Source organism: Halyomorpha halys, unplaced genomic scaffold, assembly GCF_000696795.3.
Source record: "Halyomorpha halys isolate HHAL.00 unplaced genomic scaffold, Hhal_1.1 Scaffold440.1, whole genome shotgun sequence".
Lineage (NCBI taxonomy): Eukaryota > Metazoa > Arthropoda > Insecta > Hemiptera > Pentatomidae > Halyomorpha > Halyomorpha halys.
In genome coordinates, this window is record NW_027108838.1 from 277560 (window position 1) to 298963 (window position 21404).

Consider the following 21404-nt stretch of genomic DNA (forward strand, 5'->3'; position numbering starts at 1 on the left):
TAGAAGAATGTTTTGCATCAACCTGGATTTCGTTCTTTGCGATGAGGTTGGATTGTTGAAAGCCCCTGCACCTTTAACTGCAGGTTAAAACGATTTTCGTTCCGCATTTTTTAAGCCGTTCTTTGATGAAATCATCAATCGATTCCGCTAGTAGTTTACGATGCTATTTTATATAAAGCAGAGGGAAATCCACAGCGTTTCTCGGCCCTGTTTTGGAATGATTGCGAGGGTTTTCATTTAGTATAGGATCCCGCTTTCCAGACCTCACAACCCTAAATCAGTAATGGCCTTAGTATAGAGTTTTGTAAAGGATAAACTAAAAATTGTATTAATCGCTGATTGGACGGGTAGACATAATTTAGTCGAAAGAAAAAAATAGGTAGCTACACTACTCATAGTTACGACCTTGACATGTCTTAAGGAAATAGAATTGGAGAAACAATACGACGATAGTTTAAATGGGTAAGGTGACTTGATCAAGAACGGATCTAGAACTTAACTCAAAACTGAACAACAGAACAAAATGTAATACTTAAATAAATCGGTTCAATTTAGTTATTATAACTATTTGTAAACTTCAGTTTTTTTTTTAAAACATAAATAAACTTTTCCTCATTAATATAATAATTGTTATCAATACACATTATAATTATAATTGTGAATGATATAAATTTAATTAATGATATAAGTCAATGTAAAGGTTGATGAAGGTTATATATATAGTTGACCGTATAATTTAAAATATGAAGAAGATGGTCAATGTCTGTTTAACTTATCGTCTTGAACAGCCCTGATGAAGCCCAGCAAAGTGGGGCGAAACGTCGGACAATAAATAGTTGAAACTATTTTTTTCCTTTTTGATCGCAACCCAGACACAATCTTCTTCATGTTTCTTGATGAAGGTGAATTGGAATAAATTAAGGACTGATGTCCAAACAACGAAACAAGAAGATAAGAATTATTGGGAAAACAGATGGAGAAAAATATAAGAAGAAGAAAAGAAGTATTTAAAAGAAAACAAATGGTGCATAATAATTTGAACACTTAAGACAAAAATCAAATATTGAAAATTTTCCAATTAATTACGACGAACGATTCATGCTATACCATTAAGTAATGACAACCCACTTACATCAAATCAGCCGAAATATTTTTAAAGAATGTTTTACCTACCTTTCCTTATGAGCAAAGAAAGTTTATTAAACAACAGTTTATAATTTTCTGTGAGATACAAACTAATCCTCAAAAATAATATTATAATAAAAAAGTTATGGAAAAAGATACTTATCCTCGTTAGAAAATAAAGATAATTTACTCTACATAATTACTCTACATAAAATTAAGTGAAAATAATATACATCTAGAAGATCAAAATAAAAAGAGGAAGCATGTAACAACTGATCTTTGGAATTTCTATGGAACTATGCTATCAACTTCCTTGTTAGACGTAAGTGGGAATGTTACTTTTTTAAGTAGAACTTGAAACTCATAATCTTTAAGAAAAATTAAAAAATGCTTTCCCCATGTATGCTGAAATCATAATGCCAGATCCGACGATCATTATAAAAACAAACGGCATACCGCGCCCAAACGCTATACGTGATTTACCTTCCGAATTCTCAAAAGCTCCAAAATTATCACCGGATCGGAACGGGTTTTGAACAGTATCTTCATCTATCCCTGGTCAGAATTGAAAATTTTTTCCTCTCTCTTCATCCTCTTCGCAAGCTTGCCAACCCAGTGCCTTCCGTATCTCCAACTCCATCAAAGAACCGTTTCCTCCGCCTGCCTACTTTTTTGACCAGGAGTCAGCATAAAGTTGAGGAGGAACCTTTTCCTGGAAGAAACTTTCTTAAAATAAACCTAATATTTACTCAAAGTATGATTTTAATAATCTTCCTCTACGTTTTAGATTTTTTTTCTTTTACCACACAAAGCACCCAGCTTTGTTGCAAATTAAAACCAAAAGGGAACCACTATGAAACATTTCAGTTCCACTGCCACTTTGGGTCACCAAAATATAGGGAGGCTTAGCGAATACGAAGGTTCGATGCCGATACTTCTACCTGCGTTTCTGTTCATCTCTCGTATGTTTACAAGTCGGCTCAGTGCTTAAAGACATTTTAGAAATATGTCCGTAATAAACAATTATAAATGCCGCAATGCTAACAACTCAATAATTTTAACTAGGCGCAGTTACTGAATTTCGCCTAAAGGAGTCCCAACCTGAGGAGAGACTAGTTTTACCTCTTGAAGATCAATACATAGTATTTTGTTAATTTAAAATATATGATTTAATCCTTCGTCGTAGTACGCTCCCCTACGCGGTAATGACATCTGCGCAAGGAATAATCTTTATGAACACAAACATCAAATGCTAATTACTTTTGCCTAAGAGAGAAATTGAAAAAGCGACTTTAAAAAGAAACAGATGCGCAACAAATTTCCTATTAATGTCTCGGCAACCCATTAACAAAAGGAAAACATCAGCGCAATCAAAAAGTACAAAGATACAATAGCTTGGTTTCAGTTCCCTTCTTGACTATTCAAGAAGATGCTCAATTGTTCTCAGTAGCTGCAATGGGCTCTTTTCCAGAACTAAATCCTTCAGCAAACAAAATCGAATTCGATGCCAATAGATGCCTATCGCTACCTGCGATGCCTCACTATCACTGTCATCCGTTTTCTACATCCACTTCTTTTCATAATTATTTAATCATATACCTTAATGAGGGAAGTGGGTAGTTCATTGGTAAGGCACTGTGCAATTAAACTCCAAAGGCCTGGTGGTTCGGGAGTCCTGCGTGTCCACCCAGCCTCATGAAACGCGTACCTTTAATTCTGACCAAATAACTTCCTCGCACAACCGTTGGTCTAGTAACAGACCCCTAACCCTTCATGGGTATTAACGGTACCACAGATCTTATACCATAATGAGGCATCATTTCCCCTTAGCAGAACAAACTCTTTTCGAAGAAAAAAATAAACTCTGGTAGCATGGGAATCGAGCAAAAATTTAAGTCTACAAACGAAATATAATGTCATGGCAAAGCAAACAATCTTCGACTTCATGATTTATTTTCGTAACATTTAGGTATTTATTTTTATTAAAAAAGAAAAACAATTACAATTTCAAACCATTTATCAAGCTGTTATGTTCCCTTCTTTCTGAAGCGCCATATTTAAACTTGCTAAGGCAACACAGCTATAAGCCTCAAGCTATCACGCAGAAATGGATCTTGTGGATGATGGACAGAATATAACAGTTATTATCAAAAGTCTACATACAAAAAAAAATATTTTCACTAAAATATACAACCCTATTTATAATAAAAGCAAATAGCAAAAATGAAAGGAGAATGCAATATTGGGCAGCTTATAATTTTTTAAACCTTTATATCATTTATTCTTGTTCGAATTAACTACTGATATAATCCAGGAAAGGAGAAAATAATGGAAATAAATTAATGTTTTTTAAACTGCTAAAGTCAGTTATAGACATTAACAATCCTCTCCTCTGCGTGGATTTTATGTAATAATTCTTCCAGTAGAGAAAATTACGTAAACCCACAATAGCCGAGATTGTTTACCGAACATAAATCTACCGTGACTGGAGACTTAAGTTGGAAAAACCTTAGAGAGCCATGTTCAGCGAATAACGACACTCCAATCGAGTTAGATAACTGAGTAGGATAAGGTGTCAATTGCTACAGTTAGCTCCATGAAGGCGTGGCATTAACAGGAGATATTGTCATGATGAGTAGGCGCAGTTTGCCTTAACTGGTCCTTTTCAACACATAAAGAACCTTTTTTATTTATGAGTTAAGGTATCATAAGACAGAACCAGTATCTTGGATTGGACAAACCACTAACTTGGAATCCTCATACAAGACAGAAAAACGTCGATTCCGATTGTTACAACACTTCCCAAGCTTCCAATCCATTAAAATTGATTTGCATGACTTTAATAAGGACTATTTGAACTTACTAAAACCATCGAATTCCTCTCCTCTCCCAACAATTCAAATCCAAAATTCTTTGTTAATTTCTCATTATGCCTTCCTTTGTCACTAATAAAATCATCCATAGTGAACTCAATTTTTCAATCTAGCCCAAACCAGATATCAATCCTTTCATAATAAACCACCCAATCCCACAAGTTTCTAAGCTAGCTTCTTCTTCTATTCCTGATAATCGTCCAAGCCGCTTTAGAAGAAGACGACCTCGAGACCTTCTAATGTAGAAATGGTATTGAAATGCTACCAATGGGATTTTAGCTACTCATATTAACTTATAATATTTTTAGCTTAAATACAGTTGAAAATTCCAAGAAATAAAGAAAAATAGTTACCACAAAACTCTAAATACAGTGCAGTAGGTGACATTGTCAAGACGCTGGAAACATTTCCAGGAGAGGTAGATCTGAAGCGGTGTAGATAGAATAACTGAACAACTATTTGCATAGATAGGCAACTTTCAAAAGTACAAAAAATACAAATATTTTATTTGCCACACTTATAAAATTACCAAGGGAATGATGTTGGCAAACGTTTCAGCCCATCTTGCATCTCTTAGGAAAAATTAACTTAAGTGCTTTGCACGCATCAAAACTTTCACTAACCACTCTAATTGTTCATTGAAGTTTTGAATTTATGGGCTGGTGTTCAAGTCATCGAATTTTTCTGTGATTTTCGAATAAGAATCTAAGAAGATAAAGGGGGGGAAATTTTGAACAAATCATTTTCATTTTTCTGTTGTTATAAAAATACATATTTAGAGTTATTGAGATGGATATAATGGAAGTTAACTTTTTTCATGCCAAGAACACAACAGTATAACAAAATGAAAGGAAAACGAAAACATAGGCTTGCAATCAAGCGGCAACCTGTCTATGCTTTTCCTTTATTTATACATAAAACTCAGCTATATTTTGTATTTATACATTGCTTATTATTGCTAACTATATGAACAGATTATTTATTTTTAAAAAATAAATAAAATATACTTTATAGTAGGATTTTTTGAAAATTCAGCATTTAAGCCCTGTAAGACTATTGCAATGAAATTAAGATATATCCGATATTAAACAGGACTTAATTTCTCATTGATTCGCCAAGTTTAATCAAAATCGTTCAAACCATTCTATACAGAGTGGCATTTGGGGTAGTTCGATTTTAGAGAAAAATTAGCTGTCATATTCCAAACTTTCCCTCATTATTTTTCCATATTTAGGTACTTAGGTAAATGGAAGTACAAATAAATTCCTGACCTAACGATTTTAAGCATTACTTAGTGTAGTGGTTCCCAATTAGAGTACTGCAAACGAATGCCACATTCTCAAAATATCAGATAAAAAAAAAATTTATTTTAATATCTTATTGAAATTTACAACTGTGTATTATATAATACATTCTGCAAATTTGTTCTTAGTAAAAATGGAGTGTTACAAGCGTGTAGAGCAACTACCAATTGGTAGCACTCTAATGACATTTTACATTAGCAGGTCTCGTGGCCATCTTCTTTTCAGGCGCCTCGGAGGATTGTCAGGAATGGGAGAGGATGCGAGGTTAGAAACTAGGGGGTTTGAGTGATTAAGGAGTTGGTAATGTTAGGAGTGATATCTTGTTCGGGCTAGATCGGTTACATAGGGAACATTAAGGTCTTTATGTATGATTTTATTTGTGACAAAATAAGGAGCATTGAGGATTTTACGAAGGATTTTGGATTGTAAGGATTGGATACGAGAGGAATTCGAAGGTTTAGTAGAGCCCCAAAGTTCAACTCCATATGTCCAGATTGGCCTTATTTCAGTAATGTAGATCAGTCTTTTGTAATGTGTAGGAAGTTTAGACCGTTTGTCTAATAAGTGCTGTAATAGTCAAAATCGACGTGCAGTTTCCTGTCTTTTCAGTCTTGTGTGAGGATTCCAGGTTAATCATTTGTCCAAATGTAGTCCAAGGTAGCGGATCTGTCTGACAGGGGTAAGACTAACATTATTAAATGAAACTGTAGAGCAGTCGGTAGGTTTACGACGAAGGGTAAAGGTGATTTGATGGTTTTTGTTGGAACCATCTTAATCCTCCAATTACGACACCATTCTTCGAGGGCTGTGATATGAGATTGGAGAGTTTGGGATACAATTAATGGGTTATTATTAACAGCGAGCACACATGTGTCATCGGCATACGTGGTGAGGATAGTGTTAGAATTGGTTGGAACGTCATGTGTATAGACGTTAGAAAACAAAAATTAAAACAATAGCAGCAAATATACAGTGCATTTTAGCATTTACTTTTAAATTGTCTTTCTTTTTTTTTTTAAATTTCCCTACATACTAGGTCATTTTAAGTATAATTGTGGCTACATTTTTACATTTTTTTTTTAGCTTGACGCACCACCAATTATGTATGCCCAAAAAGAGTTCCGTAAACTTTTTTTTAGCACAAAAAGTTTGGGAACCGCTGCCTTAATGATAAAAGGAATTATTCATTTACATCCATAATACATAGCCATACATGGAACATTATATACCAGAGCAAAGACATTTACGTACCAAAATAAAATAATATTTCACATAATTACTGTGAACGGAAAGGTATATAATTTTACGATCTCAGTCTAATTGAAAATAATTTCTTCTTTTTTATTTTCTCTTTAATTGAATACTATTAATTGAGTACATAGCGAATTATGAAATGCATACTTTCATAGTTAAACGCAATTAAGTACCGCTTCAACGATCAGGCCTATAAAACAGACATCTAAACACAGCTTTCTCATTTTTTTTCTCTGTATCTCTCTCTCAATTTCCCAACTCCGAAAGTTGAACAACCTCCGGACTAAAGATGGAATAACATGCAATAGGGAGAAGGAATGAAAGAGGACAATAAATCAAGAGCTTACCGAAGGGGAAATGAGAGGGGTGAGTTGAAAGTTAAAATTTGTCAACGGGTAGATGGGAGATAGGCCCACTGCTTTCTCCGGCAATAGTCCATTGTTTCCGTTTTAACAGCTGCCGCCATATACGGCATTCCTTTAACGAACGGTGCGAACGCTCCATGTCCACCGAGCTAAGCACTAACCATCCCTAAGCGGTTAACAGCTCCTTTAAAAGACCTTTTTATCCTTTGCGTAAGTCGGTTACGAGATGAACAATAACAGGCAACTGACCCATTACTACACTGACATATCATAAGGCTTGATGTGGCAAAGAAAATGTAGTTTTAAGACAACCAACATAAATTTCTTGGTTAGCTCAACCCGTGTGGCCCTATTCGTCCAAGAATCCAAGTAGAAAAAAAAAATCGGTTATTTCAACCCAATTCATGATTAATTTAATGAAAACTATGTATAATTACTATTTAACATTGATTAGTCTGCCAAGTAGATCTGGGAGGGGGGGAGGGAGAGGAGAATGCCAGTTGTATTAAAAACTTAAAAAAATTTGTTTCGGAGCTCCATATTTAAAACTACCAACACTATAAGATCTAATAAAACTTCATTTAAAGTAGAGAAAATTTGATAAAATATGAGCCTTAATAGAACTATTTACGTTCAATAGTTCCCGAGATAAAGCTTTTTAAAAAGCATGAAATATTGCAAAACAATGTACTGAAAAATCAGTAGTTAGTGAATTTATTGTGGAAAATATCTCACGAACCATTCCATGAACAGATGTCTATTAGCCCCTTAAATTAAAGCTCGTTTAATGTGCCATAAAATAGTTAATGACACTTATATTCGTAGAAGTAGCAGTTTTCATGATATTTGCTAAAATAAATTGATTTATAGTGGTTCTGACAAAATTTTATATACAAAATTCATATTCATATGCAAATACCATAAAAACTACTGCTATTCCTACGAAGACATGTGTCATTTTTTTTAAAATTATTTATTTAACACCAGATTGGCCTGGTGGGCCTTACAGAAAAATAAAGAAAGGATAAGAAAAAAATGAAGAGAAAAAAATAAAATAAAATAACAAGTGTCATAAATAACTTTATAGTACGTTAACTATTTATTTTGAATATCTCTAATATTTCCTGAGACATAATTACTACAGTAACAGAGAAGTAAAAAATGACGTATATTTTTTATATATTAACGTAATAAGTAGAAATAGGACCTTTACAAGAATTTATTTGTTAGAGTATAATTGATGATAAATAAATGAGTCACCATAAATACAAGTCAATGACAACAATAATAAAGGCAATGGGCGTGCAATTAAAAATACATTAGACAAATTGAAATTCACACATAATTAATTTTCATTTCAAAATTACAATCATTAATTGTGAACAATACTGATCTGACATTCAATAGCAGTTTCCAAGAAAAAAAAAATCCCATGTTCTCTCCAAATTGATTTTTCGCGTATCAAGATACGTTGATCCAAAAATGTAATTAAAAAAATCCATAGTTTTCAAAAATATTTTCACGACCAGCCGTTTGTGATAAGGTTGCAGGCAAAGGACGCCCCAAGATGATCTTCGGAACTTGTTATCGATATAAGTCATTTTCACTCGAAATATGACGCCAATTACAGACTATAGACCTACTTCTTGGTGATGAAAATGTAGTGTTATAAGTCTTAAAATCATAAAAGAATAAAATTACATATATCTCGAACAGGGAGACCTATCTTGTAACTTTTGGAACAATTAAAATTATACATTACTTGACCGGAGTAACCTTTTTTTTTTTTTTTTAGGTTAGTGCGTTTCGGTCAACTGAAGTGTACTGAATCGGACAACTTATACTAAATAGCCGGAAAAGTCCTCTTAAAGTATTTGACACAAGATTTCCATGAAAATTTTTAATTAGTTTTCCAAATAATTAGAAAAAAGATCTGGAACTATACAAACCATTTTTGAATCCATAATTAAACTAACTACAAATCAAAACAAAAACAAAAATAGGATTATTAATATGGAAATTTGTGTGAGTAGATACCCCAGAAATTTGTGGTCTGTTGTTCATTAATAAAGATAGTAAGCCTTTATCATTATATAACAATTGGGAGTGTTTTTTTTTTTTTAACGTATTACAATAAAATGATTATGAAGTACAAAAATATAACTGAAACAGACAATCAACACATGGACTATGAATTCACTAGAACATTTTTCCCTCGAATCATGGCGTCAAGCGGTAGATTCCAAGAACAGGCTCGGGACAAATAACTAAACAATAAAACATGATAACAAGAAAAAGAAAGAGAAACTTATTGTCTCTAAATCCGTAAGGCTATAATTCAACTTGGCAATAAGAGATGCGGCTTCAAAACGACCCAGCATCAACTCTTCCAAATTGCGACATCCTGTCACGACAGCATGTCAGGCATTCATACTCCTTGGAGATGAACAAAACCCAACACTCCTAGGCGACCTAGTACGACAAGAACTAACATAATTGATATTATTTCTATATTATTATAACTAACAATACAATCATTAATAATAACTATATAGCCTGAGTATGCATAATTAAATAAAACTATAACTACTAATCTGTTAAAAAAAAAATTCAAACTAACAGAAAAAACGAAAATAATATTCAATTGCTAATGATAAAAAGAATTGACAAACTGATCGAATTTCTCAATAAATAAATCGGAGGATCATTGTTTTCAAGTACGATTCACAATATTTGGAAGTTGAAAGTAACCCAAGGCAAAATATTGACATTTAATTCTTCCAATAAATGAATGAACAATTATAATTTTCGATATTTACAAGTACAGGAAATTGTGATTACAACAACAAAAAAACCAAAACATACAACGATGTAACAGAATAAGGAGCGTTAAATTTAGTAAATGTCAGAGAATATTTAGGCGAATTAATCTTTAAGAATAATTAAGTTAACTAAAATAGTCAAGAAAATTAATTAATTATTCTAAATTTGACTACTTATCATGAGATATCTCATTTTACATAAAACGTATTTATTTATGAACGTAATAGAACTAAAATATTCCATAAAAAATAAATAAATAATCCAAAACTTTGTTAGTGAATAATAATAATAATAGACATTTTATTAGATTTAACCTAAGAGTTCCACCAGCCCCAAGTAAATCAAGTTATAACTAAATATGGAAGTAATTACTTTTTTTTAAAACTATTTATATGATAAGTTTCACACCCCTTTTTGAAACGAACTATTTATTTTTAAAGCTCCAAAAGAATCTTACCTGTAAAAAAATCCATGGTAAATGCGACACATTGTTGAAAATTTCTAAGAATCTGGAGTAATTACATCTAAAAAAACTAGTAGTAGAAACAGTTGACAGAGTTACCAACCCTCATTCTCAAAATATCATGCTTTTTTTTCTTTGAAATTTGTGATATAGTCAATTAAAGAAATATATGAATAATTAAATAAATTTAGTTGCTAAGAATTAAAATTTGTTAAAATCTAGTAAGTTCTGCTGTACTCATGTATTTAAAAAATAAATAAATAAACCAAATAACTTCATAGGTTGGTATATAGAAAACCTGTGGAAGATAATTAAATCAAAAGTGATTATAGTTTCAACAAGCAAAGTCAAAATAGCATTTTTTTTTTTAAATTCAAATCTTATCGTTACTCGATCTTAATGGTAGCAATTAATAATAATAAGCGAAATAGACTATACATGATTAGGCTAAATAAATAGCCATTTAAAAACAAATAGCTATACTAATGGTTCAGTAAATGATTCTACTTGACAAATACAAAAGGAAACGAAAAAAACTACAAATAACCAATATGTTTTCTACTTATGCAAATGAGTGTCCTTCCAGGCTAACACGCCCATATTCAAATTATTTAACACTATTTGAATTATACTCTTCAATATTAAACAAAAAATAGTGTTTCTAATTCATCAAATTTAGGTTCAAACTTTAAATTGGGTTTATGATGAGTAGAAGAACTTTGTAATCACAAACCTAATGATAATACTTGAATAATCAGGTAATAGTCTAATATATGATTTAATTTAAGAACTCTGGGCTCTCTGAAATAAGGAAAACTATAACAAAAATATGCAGCATAAATTTCAAACACAGACGCTAATAAAACAACAGAGCAAGAAAATATTAATTACTCACCCTATTGCTCTCCAATGCTTCAGCACTGTGTTCTTCCTTTTGTCGAAAACAGTTAGTACACTTTGTCTTATTAAATATATTAGGGGAGAACTTTCTACATTCGCCAGAACGTATCAGCTGACTTGACATTCTGACGAGTTACGTATAAATCGGTTTCCAAGCTGAATTATTCCTTGAATTCTCACTTAATCGAAGCATAGACCATACTTTTCCTTCGGTCTTTTAGTAACATATGATTTTATGGATGAAAATGCACACGGTTGTTTTGTAACTAGGCCTACATGGCAACACCGCATTCCTGGTCCCCTATTCCTATATTTTGGTGCAGTAACACAACACTAAACTAATATTGAATCACTCCGAACCACTAATGAGTGCATAACGATGGTCGTATCATCGGCGGAAGACAGCAAGTGATAAGGTTACTAAAAGTGCCGTGTACAACCTCACAGGTTTGCGATTCAGCAAGAACTGAATTCCCAGAAACCAAAATGGCAATCTCAACCAACCAGAATTAAGGTGTAACTATGGCCGGTCCGATGCTAGCGCTCCTATTGGTGCGTATGTGAATCTTTTCATCAGCGCTCTCTATAAGCAATTAAGGGAACCATATATTTTCATAAATAAAAAAATATACTTAATTCATTTTTCATTTATCTATAACAACCTCTTAAAATAACTAAATTTTTAATCTTGACTTAATCGTAGAATATTTTTTCTCTTAAATAAGTGGCAATTTAATTGAGTAATGAGAGGTTTTCAAATTAATTCAAACCTTCACATAATGATATTATTATAGTAGACTTCAAAATATTTCAATCTAACGTAACACTTTTCTTCTAGACTTGTTTTAACTACTCCTTTGATTTAATTTTATTCCAAACCACTACACCTACACTAAAATTCATGATTAAATATTTTATTCTCTCTATTATTTAAACAAGTGTTTAGTGTTCACTGTGTAATATTTTATTTTACATATTATCACCATTTAGTATTTTATTTTACACATGATCACCATGTAATATTTTATTTTACATATGAGGTGGAATAATAAAAATCACTGAAAAAGTGAATATAAACATTGCTTTTGTAGAGGCACTAAAATGAAGTACTAATTAAAATGCTGGAAATATTTTTTTTTTTTGCTTACACTATATTGAAAGCATTAATACAATCTGAACAACAGGATAAATGTGATACATACATCCACTGTTAGGTGTACCCCCTCTCGGCATCCTAGTAATTTTATAGAAAAGTGTAAATATTCAAAAAACAAATTATTAGGCCCAAACAACTCAATGCATTTTATTCAATTAAATTTGCATAATGGAGGCATTGGGTTTTAAGATACGATAACTGACAAAACGACAACTTTTTCAATGTTAAAATATATGTTAATTAGAATGTTTTACTTTCAACCTGAAGACACAATAACTTAACATCAACATTATTCTTTTTAAGAAAGCAAAATTCTTCCAATGATTCTTTCAACAATTTATGAAATCAGTCTTAAACATCTGGTGATATCATAAACTTGTAATCATACAAAATTTCAGTTAACACGTTTATACATGTTAGCAAATAAATGTCTCAATTCACAGACCAAATTTATCCTTAGCAAAGGGATAGTACTTTATTTTACTTTTATTACATATTAAAACAAGTTTCATATATATAAGTACCATATAAAAATAAAGATAACTGCTATATATTTTATTTATTTATTAAATTAGTGTTTAAATACCAAACTTAGTCATACCAATCTTTAAGGTCCTTTCAGTTCAATCATAATCATGTAGAACTCCCATATCAACACATCCTTTAGCTCACTTTTCTTTAATAATGAATATGAAATTCAATCTAAAATTTTGTGTGTTCTGAATATCGACTAAAATACTGAATATGACAAAATTAATCGTGGTTAAACTTTGATATAAGATAAAAGAAAGCTTTAAACTTTGAAATATAAGTTTTAAACTTTGAAATATAAGTTTTAAACTTATAGAAAGATATATTTCTGTGCTCTACTAATCAACAAATTATGACTAATACAAAAATTTAGTATTCTATGAATGTAGTTGTGATTTTCAATTACATTAAAGCAAGCAATGCCTAATAATTTTATCATCTATTCCAAAATATTCACAGAGCATCCAACATCTGATAATTTAAAAACTGTTGATAAGACAAATTGTGAGATTTATCATGAAAATTATCAACTTATTTTGAGCTGCCTGGTCTATACAACTTAGATAAGAAACAAAATCTTTCTTCACTAAACAAAAATAAAATAAATTATGAATGATCTATTGAGAAACTATAAAAAACTTTCTTTTTTCTTTTTTTTTTTTTAATGATGGTTTAGTTACAAACAATAAATTTATTCCATAAACATTCATTTTTTAAAACATCATTTGGTCTTCATGGTTAGTAATATAAATGATCCTATGGTTAGTGATGTAAATGGTCCTATGTAAATGATTGAATGTAATTCAGATATTGCTTCTGTAAAGTTAAATTATTATAACACCGATATTTTCCTTGATTATTTACATCTCAAAAATTCTAACTTATATCTAACTTCTTCGAACTTTTTACTTAATTAAAAAATGATGTAAGCAATGCCCAGATGTCCGAGTATAATAAAATATGTACCAGCTTCCTTTTTGAATTTCCAGTATGTTCCTTTATTATGATAATTGGATATAAATTAATGAAAAATAATTTCATTTCATTCATATTGACTAAATACTTCAATTTAGTTAGGGAGAGTTCGATTGCATAACTGTCACAGGTGGATTAGATTACTTGAACCATTGATATAAAATATGGAGTGATTAGACAGACTTCCTATACTGAACAATGTTGGTTTAAATGGTTGATAAATTAAATTTTCTCTTTACAATAAATTACTTAGCTGTGTCAGAAAGCATTAAGTGGTAGAGTTGGTGATTCCAAGATAATTTAAGTTTGAGACTTTGACACCTCTACTAGTTCCAGCTCAGCGAACTTCAGAAGCACTAATTTATTTTTTTTAAATTGTTAACATGTTACTACTATACTATTTTACACAAAAGTAAAACTTTTTCCATTCCATGATAGTTTTAAAAGCTTATAGCATCTATTATAAAATATTTTTAGTTCAATAGTTCTATCTTAAATTTATAAGAAAAGTTTGATAATAAAAAAAACTGTTTTTTTATTTAATAAGATGATTTTTTATTGAAAGTTTGGGTATAAACAATAACTTTATTGTTATGTTATAATTGATAGACATGACATAAGAATTAATATCTTAAATCTGTCCTTATTAGTTGCAACTCCATTCAAAACGGCTCTATCAGAGATTAGAAAAAAAATTAAAACACTTGTCAACTATGAGTCATATGCTCGTGATGATTAATTTTTAAATATTCTATATGGAATTGACAAATAAATGCAATAAACAATTGTGAACTAAAACAAGTTAAACGCTGTTGACAGTTGAAACCTCATGCTGACGTCATTAAAACAGTTAAACAAATGGGAAATCATTACACAATCAAGGACACTTGTAAAGGTACTTAATGCATTTAATAATGATCTAAAGAAATATTTGGAATAGTTAACTATCAAACATTGAGAAGGAGAAATGATACTAAAATTTGAATCTTAATTCAGACAATTTAGATACTGTAACAATTAAAATTGCAATAAGAAGTAAAAAAATGATGTTTGATGATTTCATAATTCTAATTAATTAATTGAAATCATTGAATGTTCACATATATTTCATCAAATGAGCAGGAAGGGCTTCTAAAAATTTTCTAACTATAGAATTGAAGGAAACAATTTTTTGTAGTAAAAAGGTTCTTTCTGACCTATCTGACTGGCACCAGCAATGAATCAGTTCTCAATCCTTAACAAGGATTCTTCTGCGTCAAAACTGAAAATATGTCAATTTTTTCTTCTTTATTAATGTATGAAATTTTTATCCTTATCCGTGAAAAGTTTGAAGTAGGCCTACACACTTTTTAAATATTATATTTATTAATGACGTGTTTATAGTTGACCTTAGATCAACATTAATCGTTAACTCCATTAATTGAGCCATAATCTGCTACAGATCTAAATTATGAGGATATAAAGAGTTCTAATTGATTGCAAAATCGCAGAAGTACTTATAATAAAAATGATTGTGCTTCCTGATAATACACCCAACTACATGATATATCTGGAAACAGGATTTAGTATTTTATATACATATTGAATATATAACATAAGTGCTACAAATGGATCACTTTCGCCTCCCACATTTAATAATCATTGAACATGGATAATGGTATTAAGAAAAATAGGAAGAAAGTAGGACATTTTATTTTCAAAAAAAGGAACTACTAAAGGCATAGAAAACTCATAAAAATGATGTAATATAATGGATTAAACAAGAGTTTTATTTTTAAATGATTACATTGCTAGGACAACATCAGCATAATACCACAAATTATATGCGAAATTAGATTATAACTTTGACAATTTTCAGAAGAAAGAATACAATATCTACTTTATCCCATTAATGTTTAAAGAAAGATGAGAGCTGCTAAATCTAAATTACCAACCATGGCAGGATATACAGGGAAACTGATTCTTATGTAACATGAATGCACCGGAAGATACGTTTTATTTCATAGCCGTTTGCTCAATATTGAAGGAATTTAGAATGGCATTTTTAAGAAAACTATAAACTGAATTAATTGGAAACTATAAACATTCTGAATGGACCAGATTATAAAAATGTATATCTTTACTTAAAAACAAGTTTTAACTATGGAGAAGAGAATGTAAACAATTTAATTTTAAATAAATCATAACTTAGGAAAGAAATTAATGAAAGATAATTAATTATATTTGAAATTGTAATTTTACTTTTAATTGTAATTATAATTTTGATTGTAATTGTAGTTTTAATAGTAATTATATGTTTTTATGTTTGTAATTGTAATTTTAAATAATTGCAATTGTAATTTTTATATTTGAAATTGTAATTTTAAAATTACATTATAAATGAAATTGTAGTGGATCACACAATATATAATAGTTTAAGTGAGCCAAGAAGGTTGTAGAAGTGAAAGTGAGGAGACAGAGAGACAAGGGACCTGAATGACAGATATAGGATTCTCAGTTTAGTGAATGAAGAAGGTTACAGTTAGCAGAGATATGAACACTGAACATAAAGTTTCTGCGTTGAAAAGACATGTAGGGAAGATTATGAGAGTTTAATATTTTGTAAAAGGAGAAATAGTGTTGCCATGGACAAATGTTAGTTTTCATCCAACATGTAAATGACCATTCTAAAGGGAATCTAATTTTTGGTTGCTGAAGCAGAGTTTATTTAATTTATTTTGTATTCGCAGGTAAACTGAAGATTTTTCCCAATAACAACTTTCGATATCACCCTCAATAAAATTGAAAACCATAGTATTTTTATCTTGTATTTATCTTTAATATCTGATTTATTTTTTATATAAATAAATGTTTGTCTAAGAATTCAAACTCGTACATTTATTAGAACCTATATGTTTATTTTGTATATTTAAACGAACAGACCGACAGATAAACAAAAGTTCAATGTTGAAAATTTGTTTCTTTTGAAAAATAATATTATGTATGTAAAAGAAAAAATATTATGATAAACACTTCTATCAATCTACTGTGTAGTAGTTGTCCTCATGCTAGTATTCAACAACTACCATATAGTATTTACTATCCTGACAGTAAATACTGTATGATAGTGACTTCTCCATAATAGTCTAAACTGTATGATAGCTGCTGTCATGACAGTATATACAGTCATGATTGCGAATTCTGTTCTGAAAACAACTATTATTTAGTTAATTAAGTCAAAATGAGTTCATAATACTTCACTACAAATTTATTAATGATTTTACTTGCCCTAACAAGTCAACATTAAACAAAGTTTTACGTGAGAGTGACTGCTGCTACATGTACTGTGAACTATAACAGCAGACCTAGTGAAACAGTATTAATATGATAGTAGATATTACCATGACAGTTGATATTGCTATACAGTTTACACCATGGTTTGGCTACTGCGTTGCTGCAAATAAATGAATACAGGCAGTCATTTGATGAATTTAAAAAGAGCTCAGGTCTAGTTTAAACAAATTTTATGGAGAACCTTTTTAGGGGTGCCTCTTTAACAAATATAAAATACAACAATAACTTTATATATAATATTATGACTTCTTTGAGACTGGTTTTATTGTTTAAATAAAATAAATAATATCCATTTAAGTCTCAAACACTCTTTATTAATATTTTAAATGTTAATGTCCTGGTAATCTTTAAGGACAATCTCAACTATAAATTCATACCTCACTATAAATCTAAATATTATAATTTTTTATAGGCTATTTAGCCCAGGTCTAAAAATTTTAATAAAAATAACTTTTGTCACTTTTTCATTTAATTTAAAAAATTTCAATTACAAATTATATTATACTAATATCATTGTATGAGCTGTGAATGTATATTTAAGATTGTCCTTGAGGATTGCCAGGTTGGTCAAAACATTGTACAGTTAAAATATTATTAAAGATTGTCTGAAACTTAAATGGATACAATTTATTTTATTTAAACAATATAGCAATTAGGTTGATTATTTCGATGGCAATGTTCTCACAATAATACTTAAAATATTAGGTATTAATAAAATTAAACTTTTATTTTAAAATAATACTTTATTTCACTTTGTTTATAAATTCATTTTATAAAAATATTTATAAAATCATATTTGTATGATGCTATATACAACTAAAATAATATTTTGAAACTTTTAACAATATAAAATGAAGCAATGAAGGATAAACTATTTCTAACTTAAAGTGGTTACAAGAAAATATGGTTTTCAATCCAACTGAATCACGTCATGCCTGCTTATACCAAGATAAACATGATATCATTAAAAATTTAATATTTATAGTTCCATAATATAACATTAGTCTAATAAAATAAGTTTATTTTTCAGAACAACTAATCTAACTGACTTTCTCTTAGTAACTAATGCCTATTTATCGTAAATATTTTTAATAATTACAAAAACAGTCAGCAGGTACAACAGTTCAGAACCCATGGAGGCTCTATCACGCATATCGCTATGCAGAGTAACAGACTAGAAAAACACTATATTAAAATTGAGAATTTTACACAACTATATACATAAGGAACTGCGTTACATTACAATTTATGATACAATTTGAATTTAAAATTTCATTTTAAAAGATTGATAATTACAAAAATTACATCTTAATGCTTCCATTAACATATTGTGATGTTACAAGTAAACATATAATATTAAAAAATATTATTACATAAATATTTAGAAATTTTATTTTCTCCTTTCAAAAATTTTTCTTTATTTTAAAAAATATTTATGCAACAAACCAATGTTTCGGAGTCCTCCTACATCTTCAGGTAGGTACTTCCTATTATAACAATAATATTCTATTTCTCCTAGGCTATTATAATATATAATCATTCAGTATGATAAAGATCATAAGAGTTAACCAGTGGTTTCCTGAAACATTTTATTTAAAAGAAAAAATTGACGTAATAGATAAATGGATTTTAGACATAGGGAGTCAGGAAGAGAAAGAATATTATTTTTAAAACAAGAAGTACCCTAAAGATGGAGAAAGACTCCAAAACGTCAAATTGTAGTGTACATTTTTTTATTAATAAAGAAAACTTTTGGAAAGGAGAAAATAATAAAATTACTAAATATTTATATGATATAAATTGAACCTTTTTGGGGTTAAAAATTGATGTATAAATAAAAAATATTAGTTTTTAAATTGTTAAAGAAATACTGAAAGTCAAGTGGTCTTATAAGCCACTCGAAGTATAATTTTTATCCACTTAAAAACTATTAAGAGGAATGTAATGAAATAATTATTACATGACAGGAATATTAATGGTAAGGTTCCTGCCTTTCTGTAGATCGCAACATAGTCGAAAATATTCCCATTGATCGATGAAGCAGTTCATTCGGAGTGCCATCTTCAACCACACGTCCTGATTCTAACACAATTATTCTATCACAGGAGAGAAGGCTTCCGAGACGATGCTGAAAATAAATTTAATAATGCGATAATCTGTTATTTTTTTTGCCAGTTAAAATCTGGCCTTTTATCAACAAAAGACAAAATTTTAAAATTAATATAATACAGTTGAATCCCGATAATTCATATTTTAAGAAATCTGATGGCTAAAAACATGAAATAAAATATACAATGTTTTTCAATGAAAAAACTTTCTTTTTTTTTTAAATTGCGTTTTGTTTCTTTTTTTAATTTTTCAAAATCATAGCATTTTTAAAATCAAAACAGGTTTTTCATTTTTCTGTAATTTGTTATGAAATAACAAAGTTATATTAATATATAAGTACAGAAAAACGATGTAGTTAATATAATAAACGATTACAATTTCACATTTGAAAAAATAATCAATCATGTTCTTTAGATGTTAATGGCTTTTTCAAATGTTTTTAGAGTAGAAAATTTGTCAACATCAACATCCAGTTTTGGTAAGAAATAATCTACATAGTTGATTTATTATTTCATGATTTTAGGACTAGTCGTCAGCACATCATCTTCTTTATAATTTTCTTCATCAACATTTCCATCAATGTGCTCATAAGAAGCCAAAATTTCATCATCAGTTTCAAGTGCCAATCAACTAAACAGTCAAATGCCAAGATTTCATCCATATTGGCAATATGATGGATGAAATCAGAGAAAATTATGTTTCTTCATTTTAAGAAAGGCAAGCTTATAAGAGAATGTTGTCACAAATATTTTACTACAACAAATCAAATCAACTAACAATAATTAGAATAAGTTAAACTTGTCATTGTCAAACAAAAATTGAAACAAACATTTCGTTCAATAAAAGAAAATGATATAAATAGAAAAAAAAAAGTGTAAATAAACTGAAATCCAAAGAAAATTCCTTCTTGCCCAATCTCCTCATTCTCTCTTAAATGATAACAAGTTAACCAATTTTTTTATCAGGAAATTAGAATTATAAAATGTTTATATTACTCAGAAGTCAAAAGTAAACATGCAGTATCGAGAGGTCCAGATAACATAGTTTTTATTTATGATTAATGTGAGATTTTCATGTGATTGGTAAATCCATATGAATTATTGGTTTACATTACTGAGCCACAAAATATCGGGATTCTTTGCATAAATATTATAGTTAATTTTTAAATGTTAGAAATTAATAAAAAAATGGTTTATTATAATATTTACTGCAATAGTGACGACTGTTTTCTTTAAGAAAGCCTTCTCCACTGCATTGAGGAAGGTTTGCTCTGTAGTTGGATCAAGAGAAGATGTTGCCTCATCCATTATTAAGCATGCTGCATTATGAAGGATTGCACGTGCTAGGCATAGTTGCTGTCTTTGTCCAGAGCTTAAATTCACACCACCTTCACGAACTTGGCCATCTGCAATTTTTTAAAATGTGAAATATTTGTATCGAAATTAATTTTTTTAATTACTAAGCACACAGTGATGTTATACGAATCTATTTAAGGCAGACCATATACAGCGTAATTCAGGTAATCCAAACTTTGGTACTCCAAGCTGGTATAAAAAAAGAATTTATTTTTTTTGAGAAAACACTTTTCAAATAAAAGTGCACATGTGCAAAGAACATTTTTAACTTCCCAATCTATAGGTAAGTTGTTGTAATTACCGTGAAAATAAAAAGTGGAAATTTTTACAATTTCGATAACAGGTAATCTGATTTCTATGAAAGTGTTCATAATATATTTTGTTGGAATTAAAAATATATAATATCTAAATTTTAAATAAATCCAAACAAAGAGTATTTCTCAATATTATTAATAAGTTTTCACTTATAAATGAACAATCTTATGATTTTAACACAAATTAAATCATCACTTAGCATTTTACTTGGGATGTAAAAGCGAACTATTTATTTTTAAAAAATTTAACTGTAAAATTTCCAATAAAATAAGTTAAAAAAAATTAAATAACTAAAAATATTTATTTACTGGAAGATTATTGATTGACCGTGTGTATACTTGAATGGAATATGGTCCGGGTGCGGTCAAAAAATCTCAAATAGTAAATGATTATAATCTGGATTATCTCTCTAGGAAGTCTGGTGAGTCAATTTTTTATAATTTTTTGAGGTTTATAATTACTTCCATCATTTTCAATAAATTATTATTTATTCACTCATTAACATTGTACAACGTTTCGGGAC

General features: G+C 29.6%; 2 protein-coding genes across 3 annotated transcripts in view; both read right to left on the bottom strand.

The window, feature by feature from the left end:
• LOC136795698 (protein outspread-like) overlaps positions 1-11614 on the bottom strand; it is a 263524-nt gene extending 251910 nt beyond the window's left edge. For both annotated transcript variants that reach the window (XR_010843341.1, XM_067047174.1), the window contains exon 1: positions 11103-11614. Coding sequence is in view for 1 of the 2 variants with exons in the window: in XM_067047174.1 (XP_066903275.1) it covers positions 11103-11231 (129 nt within the window). In the remaining variant the exon portion in view is untranslated. The remainder of the gene's footprint in view (positions 1-11102) is intronic.
• Positions 11615-17849: 6235 nt separating this feature from the next.
• Positions 17850-21404, bottom strand: part of Sur (Sulfonylurea receptor) — a gene marked incomplete at its 5' end in the record, with an annotated part of 29166 nt that continues 25611 nt past the window's right edge. Inside the window, 2 exon segments of the mRNA XM_067047173.1 lie at positions 17850-19230; positions 20420-20616. Coding sequence (XP_066903274.1) covers positions 19075-19230; positions 20420-20616 — 353 coding nt within the window.